Source organism: Cavia porcellus, unplaced genomic scaffold, assembly GCF_034190915.1.
Source record: "Cavia porcellus strain 051 isolate PalLab524CR breed Dunkin Hartley unplaced genomic scaffold, mCavPor4.1 scaffold_7, whole genome shotgun sequence".
Lineage (NCBI taxonomy): Eukaryota > Metazoa > Chordata > Mammalia > Rodentia > Caviidae > Cavia > Cavia porcellus.
The window spans coordinates 4,273,237-4,291,593 of NW_026947490.1; the positions used below are offsets into that span (position 1 = coordinate 4,273,237).

The window sequence follows — 18,357 nt, forward strand, 5'->3', positions numbered from 1 at the left end:
CCCGGCCCCACGGCCGCGTAGGAACCCCGTTCACTCTCCCAGCCTCCTCTGCCCCTCTGCGGCCCCTCCCAGACGCTGGTGGATCTCCACCAGCCCACACTATTGTTTTTCAATGGAAATATTTACACTATAAAAATGAGGCCTTCAAAGGAATATAACTAATGAAATTAAGGAAGTATTAGACCAAGAAAATACAATTTCAAATAATTTTATCTGAAGCTCCATAGAACCTAACAGTCAACATGTCATTAAGTATCCTCTGATGCTTTCAAAGTGCAATATTCCTAGGCCCTTTGCCTTGAGGTTGCTATAGAAGTTAAAATAATGCAAATTATGAAAGAGTAAAATTCATTTGCTAGCCAACCAGATCAGAAAATCTCTCATGAAGGAAAAGTGTGCCACTAGTAATACTGGTATAAAGTTAACATTTAGACTTTCCAACGTTGTGGAGGTTTTCCCCCTCTGTACTGAGTACTGAATCCAGGGATTTTCCACTGACCTATATCCTTAAGGCCCCACAACCAACATTTTTCCCCCTTGAAGCAGGGTAGTCCCAAATTGCCAAACTGCCCAGGCTGAGCTCAAACTTGTAATCTTCCTTAGTCTCTCAGAGTCCAGAATTACAGATACGTGCCACCACATCTGGCTAGATTTCACAAAGATTTTTATGTAAAGAAGCATTTATAGAAAAAATGCAAAACACTTTTAGAAAGAATGCATATAAGTTCACCTGCTTTCTTTATATATGATTTAGGTTCAGTTTCTTGTGGTATCAATTATTTCTGTGAGACTCTAGATAATTACTTAACCATTCTAAATACTTCTTTATCTAGGTCTATTAAAATGCAACCTTCTCCAAGAAAATCCTGATTCCTCATATAATGCTTAGCCTAAGTTATTTTCTAGGGCACTATTCATTTTTTTCTTTATAACTGATTGGGGGGGGTACCAGTATCAAACTCACAACCTCACACTTGCCATGCAGGTGCTTGAGCCACTGAGCTAAATCCCCAGACCTGAAATTATTTTATATATTTGATTTATCCTGAAGACTAAAGCTGTATGAGAACACAGCATTTTTCTAATGCCTAAAAACACTGTACTACACTTGGAAACAAATAAATAGTGGTTAAATGAATGATTCCCAGTTTCCTAATCAGTAAAATGGGGGAAAAATACCTCACATAAAAATTAATTCTTATAATAATACACAAACTAAAACTGAGCCAAGAGCTTAAGAGCTGAAATACACAGGAGGCTAAAGCAAGAGGAGCACTTGAACTCCAGAGTTCAAGGCCAGCAGGCAATAGCACAAGACCTCATCTCAAAGAAAGAAAGAGAAGAAAAAATTTAAAAGCATTCATAAAGAATTAAAATTGAATACTGTATGTGAAAGTGTTCTGTCAACTATAAAGCAGATACAGAAAAATTTAAGTCAAAGAGTAAGGGATGAGGGGCAACTTCAGAAATACATCAAAATCTAAAAGATACTATCAATTACAATAGCACTGTTATCTAATAATTTAATCTAAAAACAACGCACATACCTTTCCCTGAAGAGGCCCCTGAATAAGCGTGGGGTATTTCTGGGTTGAACTATTTCCATGTCCTAGTTTCCCATAGTCACCATCTCCCCAGCTGAAGACTTCTCCTTCTGTCGTAAAAGCTAAAGTGTGACCATCAGAGCCTTTAGAAGACGAAACCTTTTTAATGGGCCTGTGAGGCTCAAAGGTTAACTTTTTTAAAGTAGACTGATTATATTGGAATCTCCAAGGCCCAGTCTCCCATAGCTGCCTTTACCGCAAGCTCTGACCCAACCATCCGTAGAAATAACGAAAATGCAATACTGTCCAGCTTCAATCTACAAATGAACACAATGACAATATAAAATGCTTCTGTGGGTATCAAGGTGTAATATTTAAAATCAGTGTTAGCAAAGAAGTTCAACAGTTAGGGTTAGGTTTAGCGGAATATGGCATGAATATACATAAAAAATGAATAAGTAGAGAAATACTAATAGTATTTTCATATTAATTTCATCTTTGAGCTCAAATTCACATTTATATTATCCTTCCAATTTATCCTTCATGTCTCCACAAAGCCTCGTGTACTCATAGGTGGAGCGTTTCTATGGTGGCTAGATTAGGGTGTATGGTGCTGGAATTAAAAATGTAATGCTGGGATGAAGGGTGCCCACCAAGTGTGAGTGGCATCCCCCAAAGGCAGGAGCCTGGAGGGAATATAAAGAGACAGAAAGAAGCTGCCTCGACCTCTGCAGCTGCCTCTTCCCCGCTCCGCTGCTTTGTTGCCTTCTGCTTCCTACAGACTATTTCTCCTCTATGCTGTCCCTCTGCAGTGCCACCCTGCCTTGAAGCCAGCCAACTACAGAGTGAAAGGTCTACAAATGGAGCTGAACTAAACCTCTTCTTCTTTAATTTGGGGTGTCAGGTATTTTACCTCAAAAAAACAAGTAACTAAGACATCTACCAAGTCATGATTAAATGAAACAACAAAGTAAAATGTTTTAGTCTCATTTTATAGTTGGAGAAGGAAAAGAAATAAAATTTTCTTATAAATTCCTTAGGGAAACTATGGAAGAACCATACAGAACATACTCTAAACTCATTCAGAAAAAAAATACATTTCAATTAAAATAATAAAATAGAAGTTCTTGCTTGAGATACAAATGTTAAAAAAAAAAGTAATCATAATAAGAAAATGAAATGCCTATCTAGAAAAAGGAAAATTAAGGTCTTTAGCCTTTCTTTAGTCTTATTTGCCAAGTGTGTTGAATATAATGGTAAAATCTATTCAATTCAAAAGTCTTTCTAAGAATCCAAATCTCAATTTAGTTTCTGAACCTTGGAAACAGTGTGAAGTGTTTAGGAGATCAAAAAGGCATTTTTCTACTAAAATGAAAAACTGATGCAGTATGGCATTAACACAACATAAACAAGAAACAATCAAGAATTTTCATTCATTTAAAAGATACTCTTAACAAAAAGCAAGTAAGTATAAAGCCATTTGTAAAGTATGCAGGGAACTTGCCGTCTGGGCATCAGAGAAACTGGGAGCTAGTTTGGGTTGCAGTATTTTTTCCTGTGTGCCTTCTACCAACTGATGACTGCTGTTACTTCCCCAAACATAAATCTCACAGGTTTCTGAGACAATGGGAGCATCTCCAGTCTGAATGCTATCTGGGCTAGCACATGTTCTTGAGTAATCAGAAGCCATTCTACAAACCTATAAAAAGTTTAAATTGGAAAAAACAAAACATTTTTAGTTTAGGCATTTTATGCATATTCTCTAAAATTATTGTTACTTTTCTTCCACTTTCAACTGCTCAAACCTAAGAATAGCACATCTAGTCTTACATATTTAGTCTTAAACACAGATAACTAGAATATGTACTTGCACAGAATAAATCACTAAGATACTCATGTAAGAATACAAAATGGAAAAGGAGATGTCTTTCCAAATATGAATTTTATTACTGAATACAACAACATTATAAAAAAATAAAGTTTAAAAAACACAGAGAAAACCACCATTGATAATCTCATCACCCTAATATAGTAACTGTTATCTTTTTTATGTGTCATTCTCGAATTTTTTATATACATACTAACACAGTCATTACTATGGTTATACAAATGTGACAAACATTACAAAAGCTCATGCAAAATTTACTGTCTACATAATATTTACAACTGAAAAATATTCAGTACAAAAATCATAATTTATTTAACCATTTACCTTTAATAAGATTTAAATTCTGTTTCATTATTTTATAGGCCATTTTTAAGAATATAGCTGTTACTATATTTTTTATAACTTCCTTAGTAGAGAATCTAAAAAGTGGTATATCAAAAAAGGACAATAGAGGCTGGGGATTTAGCTCAGTGGCATAAGCGCCTGCCTTGCAAGCAAGCAGTTGTGGGTTCGATCCCCGGTACCGATAAAAAGGAAAAAGACAAAAAAAAAAAGGACAATAATCCTACAATCTTGTAATTCTTGAAATGTACTATAGCAAACTATTCCCCAAAATGTTTATAACATTGCTACCAGCAATGTTCCAAAGAAAGGCCATCCGCAAAACATGCGAGTCCAGAGCAATTGAACACATACACACTCACACACACAAACTCATATACAAAATAAAAGGCATGGCTTACTTACCATTTGTGTTGAATACAATGGTAAAATCTTCTGCTAGTCACAATGTTTTGTTTTTCTTTTAATTTAAACTTCTCATCAAAAGCACAGGAACGGGTCTTTGGGAGAGTACCAATGTCACTACAGCACCCACACTATTGATGTGTATTGTGCTTTTGAAAGTGTTTTGTTTTTTTGGGCTTTGGGGGTTTTGTTTGCCAACTTCAGGGAAAAAAAGAGGGAGGCCACTAATCTCACATGTCCTTATTATCAGTAGGGCCACAATTTTGCCATCTATTTGTTTACCACATTATAGTAAGTAAACTTATTTATTAGTGGTTAATGGATTTTTTACTGACTTGTATGCACTCAATACAATAAAGACCTTCAGTGTGACCAGAGCTATTTTGAAGACGCTATTTGGTTCAGTTTTTTTTTTTTTAAACTGTCTTGCCTAACTGAGCAAGACAATATAAGAATCTTTGAAATCAGACACTATATTAGTTTGCGTGCACATTAAGTGGGCAAAGATAGAATAATTTTAGTGAGAACCTTTAAATAGAATGCAAAACAACAAGTTGGACAAGCATTTTCCAGTGAACATGAAGACAGTTCTAAGAACACAATAAATAATATGTAAGTGAAAACACCTCATCCCCAAGAAAAGATAGGAAATTTTGCTGGTGACAAAAAGATGGTGGGGCCAAGATAGTTAAAACTATTCATTGAAAGACAGATTACTATAATACGGTTTATAAACAAGAAAAAACGCAGCCTTCTCATACTTCTGCTCTCCACAACACTGAGAAGAAACTACTCACAGAGCTTAAAATGTTTTTTTTAAATAATCATCTAGCTCCTGTGAAAAATTAACCAGCTTCAGGACTCGTTTCTAGAAGAGAGCCCCACGCTGATAAGAAACTCCTGGAAGTGCAAGGAATGATGGAGAGAGTGAGGTAAAATCAGGGAAGGAGAACAAGCTGGGAAGACACCATTGTTTCTCAAAATCACACAAAAATAACATGAGGGCAGGGGTCTATAGAGTTAGAAAAGATATAATGAATCCTAACCTATTTTAAAAGTTTAGGAAAAGTAACTTCACATAATGACCAACACTAAAGTGCTGACTGAGGTCAAATCCTGTTGTTATTAAAAAAGCAAAGGAAAAGGAGCATAGTAACATCCAAAACACACCACAAGAAAAATGTCTACAAAACAAAACAACTAACTTATTTCAAAACAGGTTAAAGAGGGTTGAGGATTTAGCTCGGCAGCATAAGCACCTGCCTGGCAAGCTGGCAGGCACCAAGTCGTGAGTTGGATCCCAAGTACCAAAAAAAGAAACAGAACAACGGGTTAAAGGGGTTAGGAAAATGAAATTTGACAGAAAAACACAAATTTGAATTGGCAATGCTAAAAAATGAAGTGACATACTTAATAAAGAAGTAGAAATAAAAAATATTTCCAAAAGAAAGACTAAACTAGCAAAACTACAGAAGTAAATAATACAATAGACAATGCCCTATAAGAAACAAAGGATGAAAAAGAAGGTATTTTTGGAAATTAAAAAACAAGATATTTAAAAGTTTAAGAATAAATGACACTGTTAGGCAAAGATCTAACCTACAAATAATTGGAAAGAAACATACAAAGAAACTAATACTAGAAAATATAATTTAAAGACATTTTTCTGAAATTAAAAATATTTGAAACTACATATTGACTTCTCATGACTCTAACACCATATCCAGAACAAGTAATATCAAGATGGATTCTAGTAAAATTACTGATCTTTACAAGACAAAAATGTTCTGCAAAAGACTTCTCAGCAAAATAAGCATGTGACTCACAGAAAAGAAAGATTATCTTTGGACTTGGTCTTAAGACAGCAACTCATCATGCTAAAAGAAATTGGGTTAACACAACATACAGAGAAAAAAAAAGTAAAGCCAGGAGTAGTGGCATAAGCCTATTTTCCCAACACTCTTGGAAGGTGAGTCAAGAGGATCATAAATTTGATCACAGCCTGGGCAACTCAGCAAGACTCTGGGGACAAAAAAAAAAAAAGGCTGGGGATGTTATTCAGTGCAAAGGCCCTAGATTCAAACTCAGTGCAAAGGCTCTAGATTCAAACTCCAATGCAAAGGCCCTAGATTCAAAACTCCAGTACTTGAGAAAGGGAAAAGACAGAATGACAGACATACAAAGGAGAGAAGGGGACAAAGGGTGAGAGAGAAAGAAAAAGGCACAGAGGGGAGGAAGGACAAAGGGAGAAAGTGGGGGAGGAAAGGCGAATCAGAGAATTTATTTCCCGAACTTTTTGTAGTAAACAGCATAGCAATTATCAATATACAAAAACTATGAGACTATCATTCCTCTGAGTTTTTTAAAAATCTACTACAAAATGGGCTTCAAACAACAAAAAGATTACAGAGACCAGAAGTAAGCATTACATATATACTTACAGAACTAATACTAAATGAGGGCTTAAAAGTACATAATACAGAGTATGTAATGACTACATATTCTAAGTACAACTACAATAAATCAGAACATTAAAAAGTTAATTTTCAGTAATCACCAAAAAGTAATATTTGTAATTATTATTATTTTAGGACAGCTATGTGTATGTTTATGTGTGCATTTGTGTGCAAAATGTGATTAAAACAAATCAGTAATTATAAGATACTCTAAATCTATCATCCCTTTATCCTTTAAAATCAGCAATTTTCATTAGAAGGAAAAAAGATATAAATGTAATATAAAAAAGGCTAAATTAGAGGTATTTTGGCTTTAAATATACCACACAGGCATACATCCCACAACACACCACAATTTCCTAGCTCTGTTTATTAGAAAAGCCTAAAAAATTAAGATCAATTCACTAGCAGTAAGCATCTCTAGCACCCTCATCATGGTATTCAAATTAACAATTCTCAATAACAAAACCACAGCCTTTTTGAAGAAATATCAAGTTTATCCCCAGGGCAAGAAATGTACATGATGCACCAAGAATAATATGCTGTATCAAAAAGCAAAGAAGCTCTTGAAGAGTTAGCAGCCTTATGTCAAAAGAATTTAGAAAAATTTTGAAGATATTACCACCCTGACAAGACAAGACAACAGGCCTGTCTTAGTTACTTTTTACTTGTTGCTGAGACAAAATACCTGAAGCCCAAGTTGGGAAAGGAAAGGTTTATTTCTTACAGTTTTTGGAGGTTTCAGTCCATACTCCGTTGGCTCCAAGACAGGCAGGTATGGCTGGGCCACAGCTCATGGCGGCTGCCCACAGCGAGCTCGAACCAGCAAAGAGAAAGACACACCTTCTTCCTGCCATTACATCACATCCTGGCTCCACCCCTATGTGGGTGGAGCAATGACACCATCAATCCAAGCACTATACAATGAACCATCACAAATGAACAATGCAAACTCATGAGGCCTGGGGGACACAAACATAAACCATGACAAGGCCTAAATAAAGCAACACTGACCACAAATAATTCAACACTCAAGTTTAAGTCTACAAGTTTAAAGTTATATTTTTTAATCAAGTTAATCAAGTTCTTAATCAAGCTTAAAAGGATGATAAAGGGTCAGTTCATTAAATTGAAAATAAAGGCTAAGGATTTAGCTCAGTGGCACAGCAACTGCCTGCTTAGTACAAGGCCCTGAATTCGATTCCCAGTATCAAATAATAATAATAATAATAATAATAATAATAATAGTAATAATGAATTGAAAATACAAGTAAGTAGGGAGAGTCAAGCATCTTTTCTGCCTTTCCTGCATGAGCTATAGCAGAGTAATCAAACAGTTGATATGGAAAGCATCTCTTTATAAAAACATTCTTACTAATAAATGAAAAAATAATAGAATTAAAACACCATAACAACTAACCACAAATCAATTAGATCTAGTTGTTAAGCACCACCAAGAGAGGTAATCAGATGAAACCAGATGAAAAAACACAATACCATGTATGTATCTTGCCAAATAATCAAACCTGAGACTGACTGAGCCTCTGGATCCAGATGCCAACCTGCAGGCAACTCAAAAGACACTGAACTGATTCAAGAGTAGTCAATCAGCAAAATACACTAGGAAAACGTACAGTCTAAGTGAGTTACTGCACATATACAGTGAACGAAAAAAAGGATGTATCGATTCAGAGATTGAAAACTTTTCTATTTTTTAATGGGCAAGAATGAACTAGTATCTAGGGAGGCATACCTGAGCAACACAACTACAAAGAACCACAAGGAAGTTGTTAGTCTAAAAGCCATGTTAGTGATTATGTTCAGGGAAGGAGGAAAGAAGTTATGACAAGGACGTGAAAGGCTTCTGCCATGGCCAGGAAAATCCTGTTTGTTTATCTGAGTACAGACTAGAAAGGTGTTTATTTAATAATCCCTTGAGTCATACATGTGTATGTCCTTCTGTATCTGCTTTAATAATAAAAAATTTTGCCAGGTGTGGTGGCACATGCCTGTAATCCCAACACTTGGGAGGCTGAGACAGGAGGATCATTTCAAGTTGGAGACCAGCCTGGGCTACAAAATGAGCTCACAGCCAGCCTGAACTGCACAGCAGCACCTTGTCTCAAAAAGACAAAATAATAATAAATAATAAGTTTCTCAATTAAATTTACCAGTACATGATCCAATATTCAAAAAACATACAGTGAAAACATTTCTTTCCCACCCCTGGCCAAAACACCTTAGAATCCAACTCTCTAGAGGCAATCACTCATGCCACCTTCTTTTGGAGCCTTTCTTTTGGATTGTAGTTTTAGTTCCTTCTCCAAATACATGTTTTTAATGGATAAGTACATGCTATAGTATTTAAAGATGAAGTAATACTTAATGCAAAATCCATGATGATTATATACCTCTTCAAAGAGACATAAAGCTGCCTCATAGAGTGAGCACAGGCCATCAGATGTTCTGGTTGGTTCTCTCCACTGAATCCGATCAGCAGATGACCCCTGTAATTAAACATTGCAGGATACAGCATGGGAAGGAGAAGATAATATATTTAAAATCACTAAAATACTCCATGCAAACAATGTGTATTTTAAGAATTATTTACATGTTGGTTTATTGTTTGTTCACTTGTTTTTTGTGGTACTGGGGATTGTGTTTAGGGTCTTGGACACACTAGACAAGTGCTCTGCCACTGAACCCTGAGGACTGTTTATATGACTGTGCACAGTGGAACCAAATCCTAACATTTGATCTCAAAGTAACTTTTACACATAAGTGTTATAAAAGGCCTGGTTATTGACTCAGATGGCAAATTAACGCCCAATCTCTCCATGATTCATTCATTAAATACTGATTCATTTCAAAGGGTCACAAGACTCTAAAAATGGCAAAAAAAAAAGAAGGGAACAGGTAGTAAAATGTTCTTTGGGTAACTTCCTGTGAACCCCCAGGGTTGTCTTACTTTCCTGCCCCAAGGGATACAGATAAGTAGAATACAGCCATCTGCGGTAATGATCCAGAGAGGAAAAAGTCTATCCTTATCTTCTTCTCAGTTTCAGCATAACTGATATTCCAGGAGTCAGTTTGTGTCTACACTAACAACAAAGCATCTTTTTCCTACTACACTTAAAATATTTACAGAATTTCTCTGGGACGTGTTTGCCATAGCAAGGCCCAGTGAGAGAAATCATTACCTTAATGAAAAATGGTAGAAAGTGAACCACATCCATGGCACCTCAAATTTCACCACAAATGTCAAGTTCTTTCTATGACTTTTCAATGCTATAATTGTGAAAATTTCACTTATGATTTTATTGCAAAAGATACTACATTGTAAACATACAATCAGATGACCACTTACTTGGTAGATATACAATATGAAAGTACCACAGAGGAAAAGTTGACTTACATGCCCTGAAAGATTCCATTCTATGCTTTTATCAATGCAAAGTATTTTACACTTACAACTTTGTAATCCCTATAATAAAAGAAATGACTATTTTGAACCAAATATAAAATCCCAATCAATGTTTTCAAACAAAATATTCATAGTACTTAATTCTAATGAAGTTTAGTTAGAATTTTTTTCTCTTTTTTTGCAACTGGGAATGGAACCCAGAAACACTGAGCTACATTCCCAGCCCTTTTTTATTTTGATAGGTCTTGCTAATCTGCTAAATTGCTCAGGCTGGGCTCCAACTTGCAATCCTCTTGCCTCAGTCTCCCAGAATACTAGGATTATAGGCAGGTCCACATCCAACTTAGAATTTTTAAAGTTTCATAACACATTAAAGTTTTGCAGAGCTTTCATTGTTGTTCTACATATTTATCTGCCTTCTATGTCACCAAAAAAATCAACTTATAGTGTTTTGTTTTATTTTTTTTTCTTAAAAATTTAGCCTGGCTATATTGCCCAGACTGGCCTCAAACTCCTCAGCTTAAGCATTTATCCTTCTTCACTTACATGAATAGCTAGGACTGGACACAAACACTGCATCCAGCTTATAGTGGTGAAATATCTATCAACCTATATCTTCTGGGAAGATACACACATTAAAAACCCTTGTATCACTTAAACAGGAATCATTTTGGAATTCTCCAACAGCTGTTACAGTGCAGAACTTTTCTTCTGGAAATTCTCTGCCTTCAAAACCTCGTGCAATGGAGTCAGGTGTGGTGGTACACACCTGTGATCCCAGTACTCTGGAAGACTGAGAAAGGAAGATCAAAAACTTGAGCCCAGTCTGGGGAACCTAACAACTCAGCAAGACCCTCACCCAAAATATAAAACTGGCTGGGGATGCAGCTCAAGGCTCTAGTACTAGAAGAAAGAAAAATAAAAACTCATACAATGAAGCCCAAGTAAATGACCCTTCAGACAACTTTCCTTACCCCAGCAAAGCTAAAGAGCTCAGTACTTTCTTGCTTTACAGATGGCTCCCTTTCCCATTTCTCAAAAGTGTTTATAAACTTAAAATGTAAAGCCTGGCTTGACAGTGAAGATCAGAGATAAAACACTTGATAGGCAAACCTTCCTATCATCAGGCTCTGTTCCCCCCACCCCATCATTAACTATCATTTATAACTATTTTCTTCTGCTTGCTGTCAATAAGCTAATCAGACTCTTCCAATCACAGAATATGCTGCCATCTCTACATTTTTGGTTCTACTTAGCTAGTTTTTTTTTCTTTCCTTCCTTCCTTCCTCTCATTCTTTTTCCCTTCCTTTCTGCTTCATGTTTTTCTAACCAGGGACCTCTAAATTGCTTAGGCTACCTTGAATTTGTGATCCTCCCACCTCGGCCTCCCCCATAACTAGGATTATAGGTGTGTGCCACTGTGCCCAACTTGGCTACTTCTGTTATTACTGGGTCACCTTCAGTTGCCAAGTCAGTTTTTCTTCGTAACTACTTTAGGCAGGGCTTCTCAAGTTTTAATGATACTAATTACCTGACAATCTTGTTAAAATATAGATTCTGATTGAGGAAGTATAGACAGGGCTGAGATTTTGCTTTTTTTCTTCTTTTTTCAGTATGGGAAGTCAAATTCAAGGGCATTCTAACACTAATAAGTTACATCCTACGTCTTTTTACTGGGAGATCAGGGATTAAGCAAGTCTCACTGAATTTCCCAGGCTGGACTTACACTGATGATCCTGCTGCTCCAGCTTCCCAAACAGCTGAGATTACAGGTGTGCACCATCACGACCATCAAGAGTCTACATTTCTAACAAATCCCAGGTGATGCTCATGCTACTCTCTGAGGCTCATATTTTGACATGGAGGGCTGGAACCACACAAAAAGCTGAATGTTTCAGGAAATAACCAGTCCCTAGATATATATTGTGTTGCTATAGCAGCCAATACTTTGGCACAACCTCTCTAAATTGTTTAATTAGCTGCACAGCATTTCTGGGGAAAACACAGTTGTGATATGTGGCTCCATTATTTAAAGGCAAACTCTTGTGATCACTAAATCAAGTGATGAGGAACAAACTGCTGTAACTTTATGGTAGCTGGCACCAAAGCCATTATAATCCCTCTTTCATACTTTTCTAGGACAATGCTGAAAACAGCAATAGTGACCAATCTAGGTTTAAATCTAGGCTGCATACTTACTAGTCACATGACTCATCTTTAGATACAACTGGGAAGAGAGATCATGTATGCTTTTCCAACACATAGTAAGATCTCAAAACTGACAGCAGTACTTAATATTATGTACACTGAAAAAGAGAATACTAGGAATATTAATTCTTGCTAAATTTAAAAATATTATACCAAGGTTAGACTATAGCTCAGTGGTAGAGCACTTGCCTAACAAGTATAAGGGCTTACGATTTTCAATACTTAAAAAAGTAAACAGATAAAAGAAAAACCTAAACTAATAAAATATTCTGCAAATTCCATGTAATACACATTGTCACTAGTTTATTTCCTTTTCCAAGAAAAGTCAATTAGTTGAGGATGAGTCTACCCCAGTCAAGATTAGAGACATCTCTACAATCCACTCTACACAGAATTGTTAGTACTGTGTGTTTTATAAATATGCTGCATAACTAGAAACAACTAAAATTATCCATCTTTAAAGAAACTAAGTTGTGCAAGACAGTTGATTAAATGTGTAACTTCATATACCATTAATATATGATACAAAGTATAACAGTCCAAGTAAAAATTAAAGCAACATAAAGTTGTGATTTCTAAAGTATCCATTTAATTACCCTTGTCTTAAATAATTACCATCCAAAATAATATAATACCTTTCCCCCCACATTTGTCTAAGGTATTCAGACAAGGATGTACAACTAGAGGGAGTACATTTCCTTAAGGTTCTGTCTTTTCTCAAAATTGCTTCAGTGACTTTCCACTGCCTACAAGTTAAGTGCCCAAATCATACAGCACGGGATATAGCACCTGCCTAGCTCACAGCCTCATCTCATCCCATTCTACGCCCCCATATCCAGGAGCTTGCTGCTTCCCACTCCCTGGTCACTTTGTGAATTTTGATTTTTCCCTTCCCCACCTAATCCCACTCATGCAATTCATGTCAGCAGACTAATTCCTTCTATCTTTCAACTAATGTAAAAATCCTTCCTTCGTAAGGCCCACTTTTTATGTTCATAAACCCCCTTCCAATGCAGACCTTTACTAGTCATCCCATTATCTTTAATTTGAAATGTGTATGTCTCCCTCTTTCATTAAATCACAATCTAGCTAAAGTAAAGACACAGATGCTTTTTAACCCAGCATCTAACAATATCTGGAACAAGTTTCCAGTAAACATTCAATGGCATCAAATGCCAAAGGAGTTTATATTATGGTTTATTTTTTTTTAGAATTTGAAGATGTACATTTACATTACAATATGAATAACTTTCTTTTCCCTCTACTCTTATTTAAAGAGTATTTTATTTGTGCCTACTCAAATATATACTTGGGTAGCTGAGTTTAAGAATCACACAAATAAACATAATTCACAGATTGAACTTATTTTGTTAGACTTTGGTAATGAACTGATGGTTATGTGCAGCTCCCTGTATCTTACAATTCAAATCCTATCCCAGTCATACAGAGGCTAAGAAACTCATGGAAAGGACATTCAGGTCACATGGGGTCTAACACAGCAGGAGAGGGTCATGTAGTCTGAGTTCTGAGTACATAGTAAAGGGTAAGAAACTTGAGTTCTAGAGATCAAGATCATCATCAGATTCAGTCATTCGCTACACAAGGAGCAATAACTAATACAAAATTCAATTAAATAACCATTCCTTTCCCCTAAAACCAATCTGAGTTTTAATTTAATTGATATCTAATGCAGGTCAGAGGTAACTTTGAGAGAGACAAATTAAATCAAACACACAGACTTCTTCCCCAGAGTAGAGGCACGATTCTGCAGAAAGCAATATAGTTTTCTAGAACACCAATGGCCCAACAAGGAGCTATGCTACAGGGCACTATATGGTCTTGAAGCCCTATGAGCTTCAGTTGATAGGTGACTTCTGACTAGGTATGCTTGGTACTTTGCCCAATAATGAGGCCAAGTAGAGATAAAGCTGAAAATCCAGCAATAAAATAAACATATTTTACATCTACTTTTAAAGTAGTCATTAATGGGGGAAAAATGAATCAATTTAGCAAAAATGGAATAAAAACTGCATAGAATAATCAGAAAAAATAATAAGCTTTGCAGACTGATTCAGGGTCATAAGAACTATTTAATGTTATGCCTGATCTATTATGTGCTTAAATCTGGAGTACCTGTTATATTACATTGTTGTTCAATGTATTTGTAAATCCAAGCTACCACATTTGTTTCATCTTCAAGATCAGGGTAATTTAACATCTGCCTCACAGTTAACATGATAACTGAATGAGACAGCACATAAAGTATGTGGTGCTGGATGGTAGGCACTCAACAAAATGAATTCTCTTCCTTCCTTCCTTGGGATGGAATATTGCAGGCTAATTAAATGAAGAATAAAACATATAAGTAAGTATACACATTTACTATAAAGATTTCTTAGGTTTGCAGAGCAATTTACACTATCAATCAGTGGTCTAGGTTTCTGAGGTAATCTCTTCCTTATAAGAAGGGTATTTGTAGGCTAAGGCCTTAGACACATAATCTACTAGTGACATATTTAACTGTTTTAACTAATAAATCCATTAGTTAATATTTCACAATAAAAAACAGCAAAAAAAGACTGACAGTGTAGCCTAACTGAATTAAGTCAGTTTAAAAATATTTGAGTCTTACTCTTCCAAGTTAGTATTTTAATATTCAAATTTTATCCTTGGTTTTCACAAAAGTATTAATTTCAGTCTTAAAAGTTCTTGAAATTTACTAGATACTACACTATGTTGTTTGTTCTTTTTTTTATTTAAGAGGAAAAAGAGAAAAACACAAAACAAAACAAAGTAGTGTAAGGTTACACATAATACAGAACTACAAAAAAAACATAACAGTAAGAAATCACCTGTTAATAGATTACATATTATCATCTTGGAAATAGTTGCTCAAATCACAGTATCAAAGAATACAAAGTAGACATTCAAACAGAGAGACTGCAAACAGCTGTGTTCAATGATCCAAAAACATTAATATAGTCAGCTATTTAACATCCCTAAACATGTGCAAGGTTATGACAGTCAAGCAATTTCCTCTGATGACATACTCTTTTCAGACTCCTGCTTAGCTCATCATTTCCCTTCTTTCAGGTCTCCACTCAAATGTCACAATGCAGTGTCCCTCCTTAATCAGACTGACTAAAATAGTGCATCTTTCACCTCACAGCCTTTTCCCTGAGTCTGTCACTCTCCATTCCCTGTGTTCTTCATTTTTCATCTTAGAACTTCTCTCTACTTGAAATTTTGTATGTACTGTTTCTCTCACCCTACTCAACTGTTAGCTCTATGAAGGCAGAAACAGCACCCACAGGCCTATAACCCCAGGCTGTAGACTAACAGTTGTTGTACCATAAGTGATTAACAAAACTTGGGAACCAAGGACGAAATTGCACATGTTTTAGAAAGACTTTCATATTAACTTGGCAAGGTCCCTCATTTTACATGAGTTTATAAGTATTCAGAAGTTAAATGAATTTCCCACACTCACATAAATCTTGAAACTATAACAGTAAACCTGCTTCCTAATCCAGTGGTCTTAATTCTGTACCAATTAGTCTGTCCTTACTTATCAACATGTATGAGTTTTTCATACAGAGTACATAAATATTAACTACCAAACACCAGAAGAACTTTTAAATCATTTACTTATCACTAATTCACTAAAAGCTGGTGTGCCTTTCTCAAAAACTGTTACAAACTTGAAAATTGACATTTACAGCCAGGCATGGTGGCACGTACCTATAATCCCAGGATTTGGGAGGTTAAGGGAGGAGGATCACCTCAAGTTTAAGGCCAGCCTGGGCTACATAATGAGTTTAAGGCCAGTCTGGATTTCAGAGTGAGACTCTGCCTTAAAACCCCAAAAAAAGAAGTAAGTAAAGTTGACAGTTAAAGTACATACCAAAGGACGTCTCATCTGCATTAAGACAGTCATAAAGCAGTCAAAGCTGATCATTCCTTTCTGGCTTGACAGTAGTTTGGCTTTCTCCATGTTATTAACAACTGCTGAAGCCCCCAAAGCCATTTCTATCCATTCAAGAAGATACCGCAGAGAGCCTCGCTGAGCTGCTAAACCTAGCAGCAACTCAGAAGCTAATCTACGACCTAAAATGTCTACCCCAGAATTGGGAATAGTTACTCCTTTAAGAAATGTTGTTACTTGTGATAAGCAGTCCAAACCCATAGGAGGAATCTTGGTTTCATTGGCTAAAGATAATGGTGGCAAAGAGCTCACAGCTTCAATTGCAGTATGAATAACATCGTTGCAAAGACTAAGGCCAGGTCCCGACACAGGCATCATCCAACTTTGTCTCAGAAGTGCAAATAATAACTTAGACCAGTTCGAACACCCATTTCTATAAGTGCATCAGTGCTTGACTGAGGACGTTCACTAACAGAATGGACATCTGCTGCACCAGAGCTGCTCTCCGGAGAATGCTGCTGCTGTTTCACTTTTCCTTTGTCATGGTATTTATTAGAATGTGCATAGAAGACACGCTGGAGTACAAGCAGGCGTTTTTGCAGTGCCCCAGCAAATGGAGAATCTGAACAAACCATCTTTGCTAGTGCTAGCTGGCTGCTAAGAAGTGCATCCAAATAATGGTCCTGTTCATCACTTGAAAGAGATTCACGTTCAAAGTCTGGCAACTGTGGTCCTTTGAGACATAAAACTTGTTGGGGCAAAGATACTACTTCCTTATTGCTGACTAGTTTAGAATACAGGATGGCAACTCCCTCTCTTGTAGCAATAGATTCACTGTCTTCTGTAATCCAGAACTGTTCAGGTGTCCGAGCCATTTCAGTTTCACTGGTGGAACCATAGTTGCCATGTTGATTTATTCTTCAGCCATTAGTTCTATAAGGGGAAAGGAGAAAAGTCAAAAAGTTATATGGGTGATTTGTAAACTGTTTCTAAACTTCCACCTTATATTACAATTAGTGATTTCAAGCTGGTGAAGTGAAAATGAAGTCTGGAGTTGAATTCATGGTTCTGTACCAATCGTGGTATTTAAGCTTTGATGAACTCATGGTTTTATTAACATTAAGGAGAAATGGGTGAAGGGATACAGGAACTTTTCTTATAAAAAATTATTTTAAAAAATAGTGATTTCTTCAGATGATCCTTTTCCCTTCAGGTTCTAATGTCACGTGACTCCCACATTTCATCTCTAACCAAGACCTCTTCCTAAACTCATATATAAAATTATTCTCTTTGCTTCACCACATAGATACCTAATGGGCATTTAAAAGTCTGCATGTCTAAACTTGAACTCCTAATCTACCACACAATCACCACTAGAACTCAAATCTGTCCCTCAGACTAGGCTTCCATTGTGAGGCTTCCTTCATCTTGGGCTGAGTGGCTACCAATTTCCCAGCTGTCCAGCCTGCAGACAGACACTGTGGGACTTCTGAACCTAAGCTCATGTGATATGATCTAATAAATCCATATATATTCATATTCTACTGGTTCTATTTCTCTGCAGAATCATAATACAGAAATTAGACAATTATACAGAATTAAACAACTTACTGTTGAACAACCAATAGTAGAAAGAAAAAATTCACAAAGGAAATGTAAAAATTTCTTTAAGCAAATGAAAATGGCAACAACATATCAAAATCTATGGGACTGAGCAAAAGCAGTAAGTTTATAGCAATCAACAAAATGAAAAACAAAGCAGATCTCAAACAACCTACCACTGTATATCAAAATACACGAATAATCCAAATGCAAAACTGGTAGATAGGTCTATGGCCATACCACCCTGAACACGCCCGATCTCGTCTGATCTCGGAAGCTAAGCAGGGTCGGGCCTGGTTAGTACTTGGATGGGAGACCACCTGGGAATACCAGGTGCTGTAGGGTTGAAAAAAAAAAAAAAAAAAACAACCCGGGAGAACATGGCGGACAGATAATAGCAACTACTGGAGGCTCTCTGAAAGACTCGGCTCAGAAGCCAGGAATGGTGTGGACTAAGGAGACATAAGCAGGTGGAGATATGCTGTGCTGACTCAGGAACGAACTGGGCTGAGAGAAACCAACTTGGAATGCAGTCCTGGTGCTAAAACAGGAACAGAAAAGCC

The 18,357-nt window shown here is 36.4% G+C and overlaps 1 protein-coding gene and 1 non-coding gene across 2 annotated transcripts; one reads left to right on the plus strand and one right to left on the minus strand.

The window, feature by feature from the left end:
• Positions 1–1,494: 1,494 nt before the first annotated feature.
• Positions 1,495–17,099, minus strand: LOC134476819 (probable E3 ubiquitin-protein ligase HERC1). Its single transcript, XM_063252478.1, is given in 7 exon segments — positions 1,495–1,757; positions 1,760–1,861; positions 3,049–3,243; positions 9,047–9,142; positions 16,172–16,602; positions 16,605–17,045; positions 17,048–17,099. Coding segments are annotated over 7 exon segments (1,551 nt in total). The 3' UTR covers positions 1,495–1,523.
• Positions 17,100–18,020: 921 nt separating this feature from the next.
• On the plus strand, positions 18,021–18,139 carry LOC111754436 (5S ribosomal RNA). The gene has a single exon (XR_002789121.1). It is a non-coding gene; the product is annotated as a 5S ribosomal RNA (ribosomal RNA).
• The last annotated feature ends 218 nt before the right edge of the window (positions 18,140–18,357 follow it).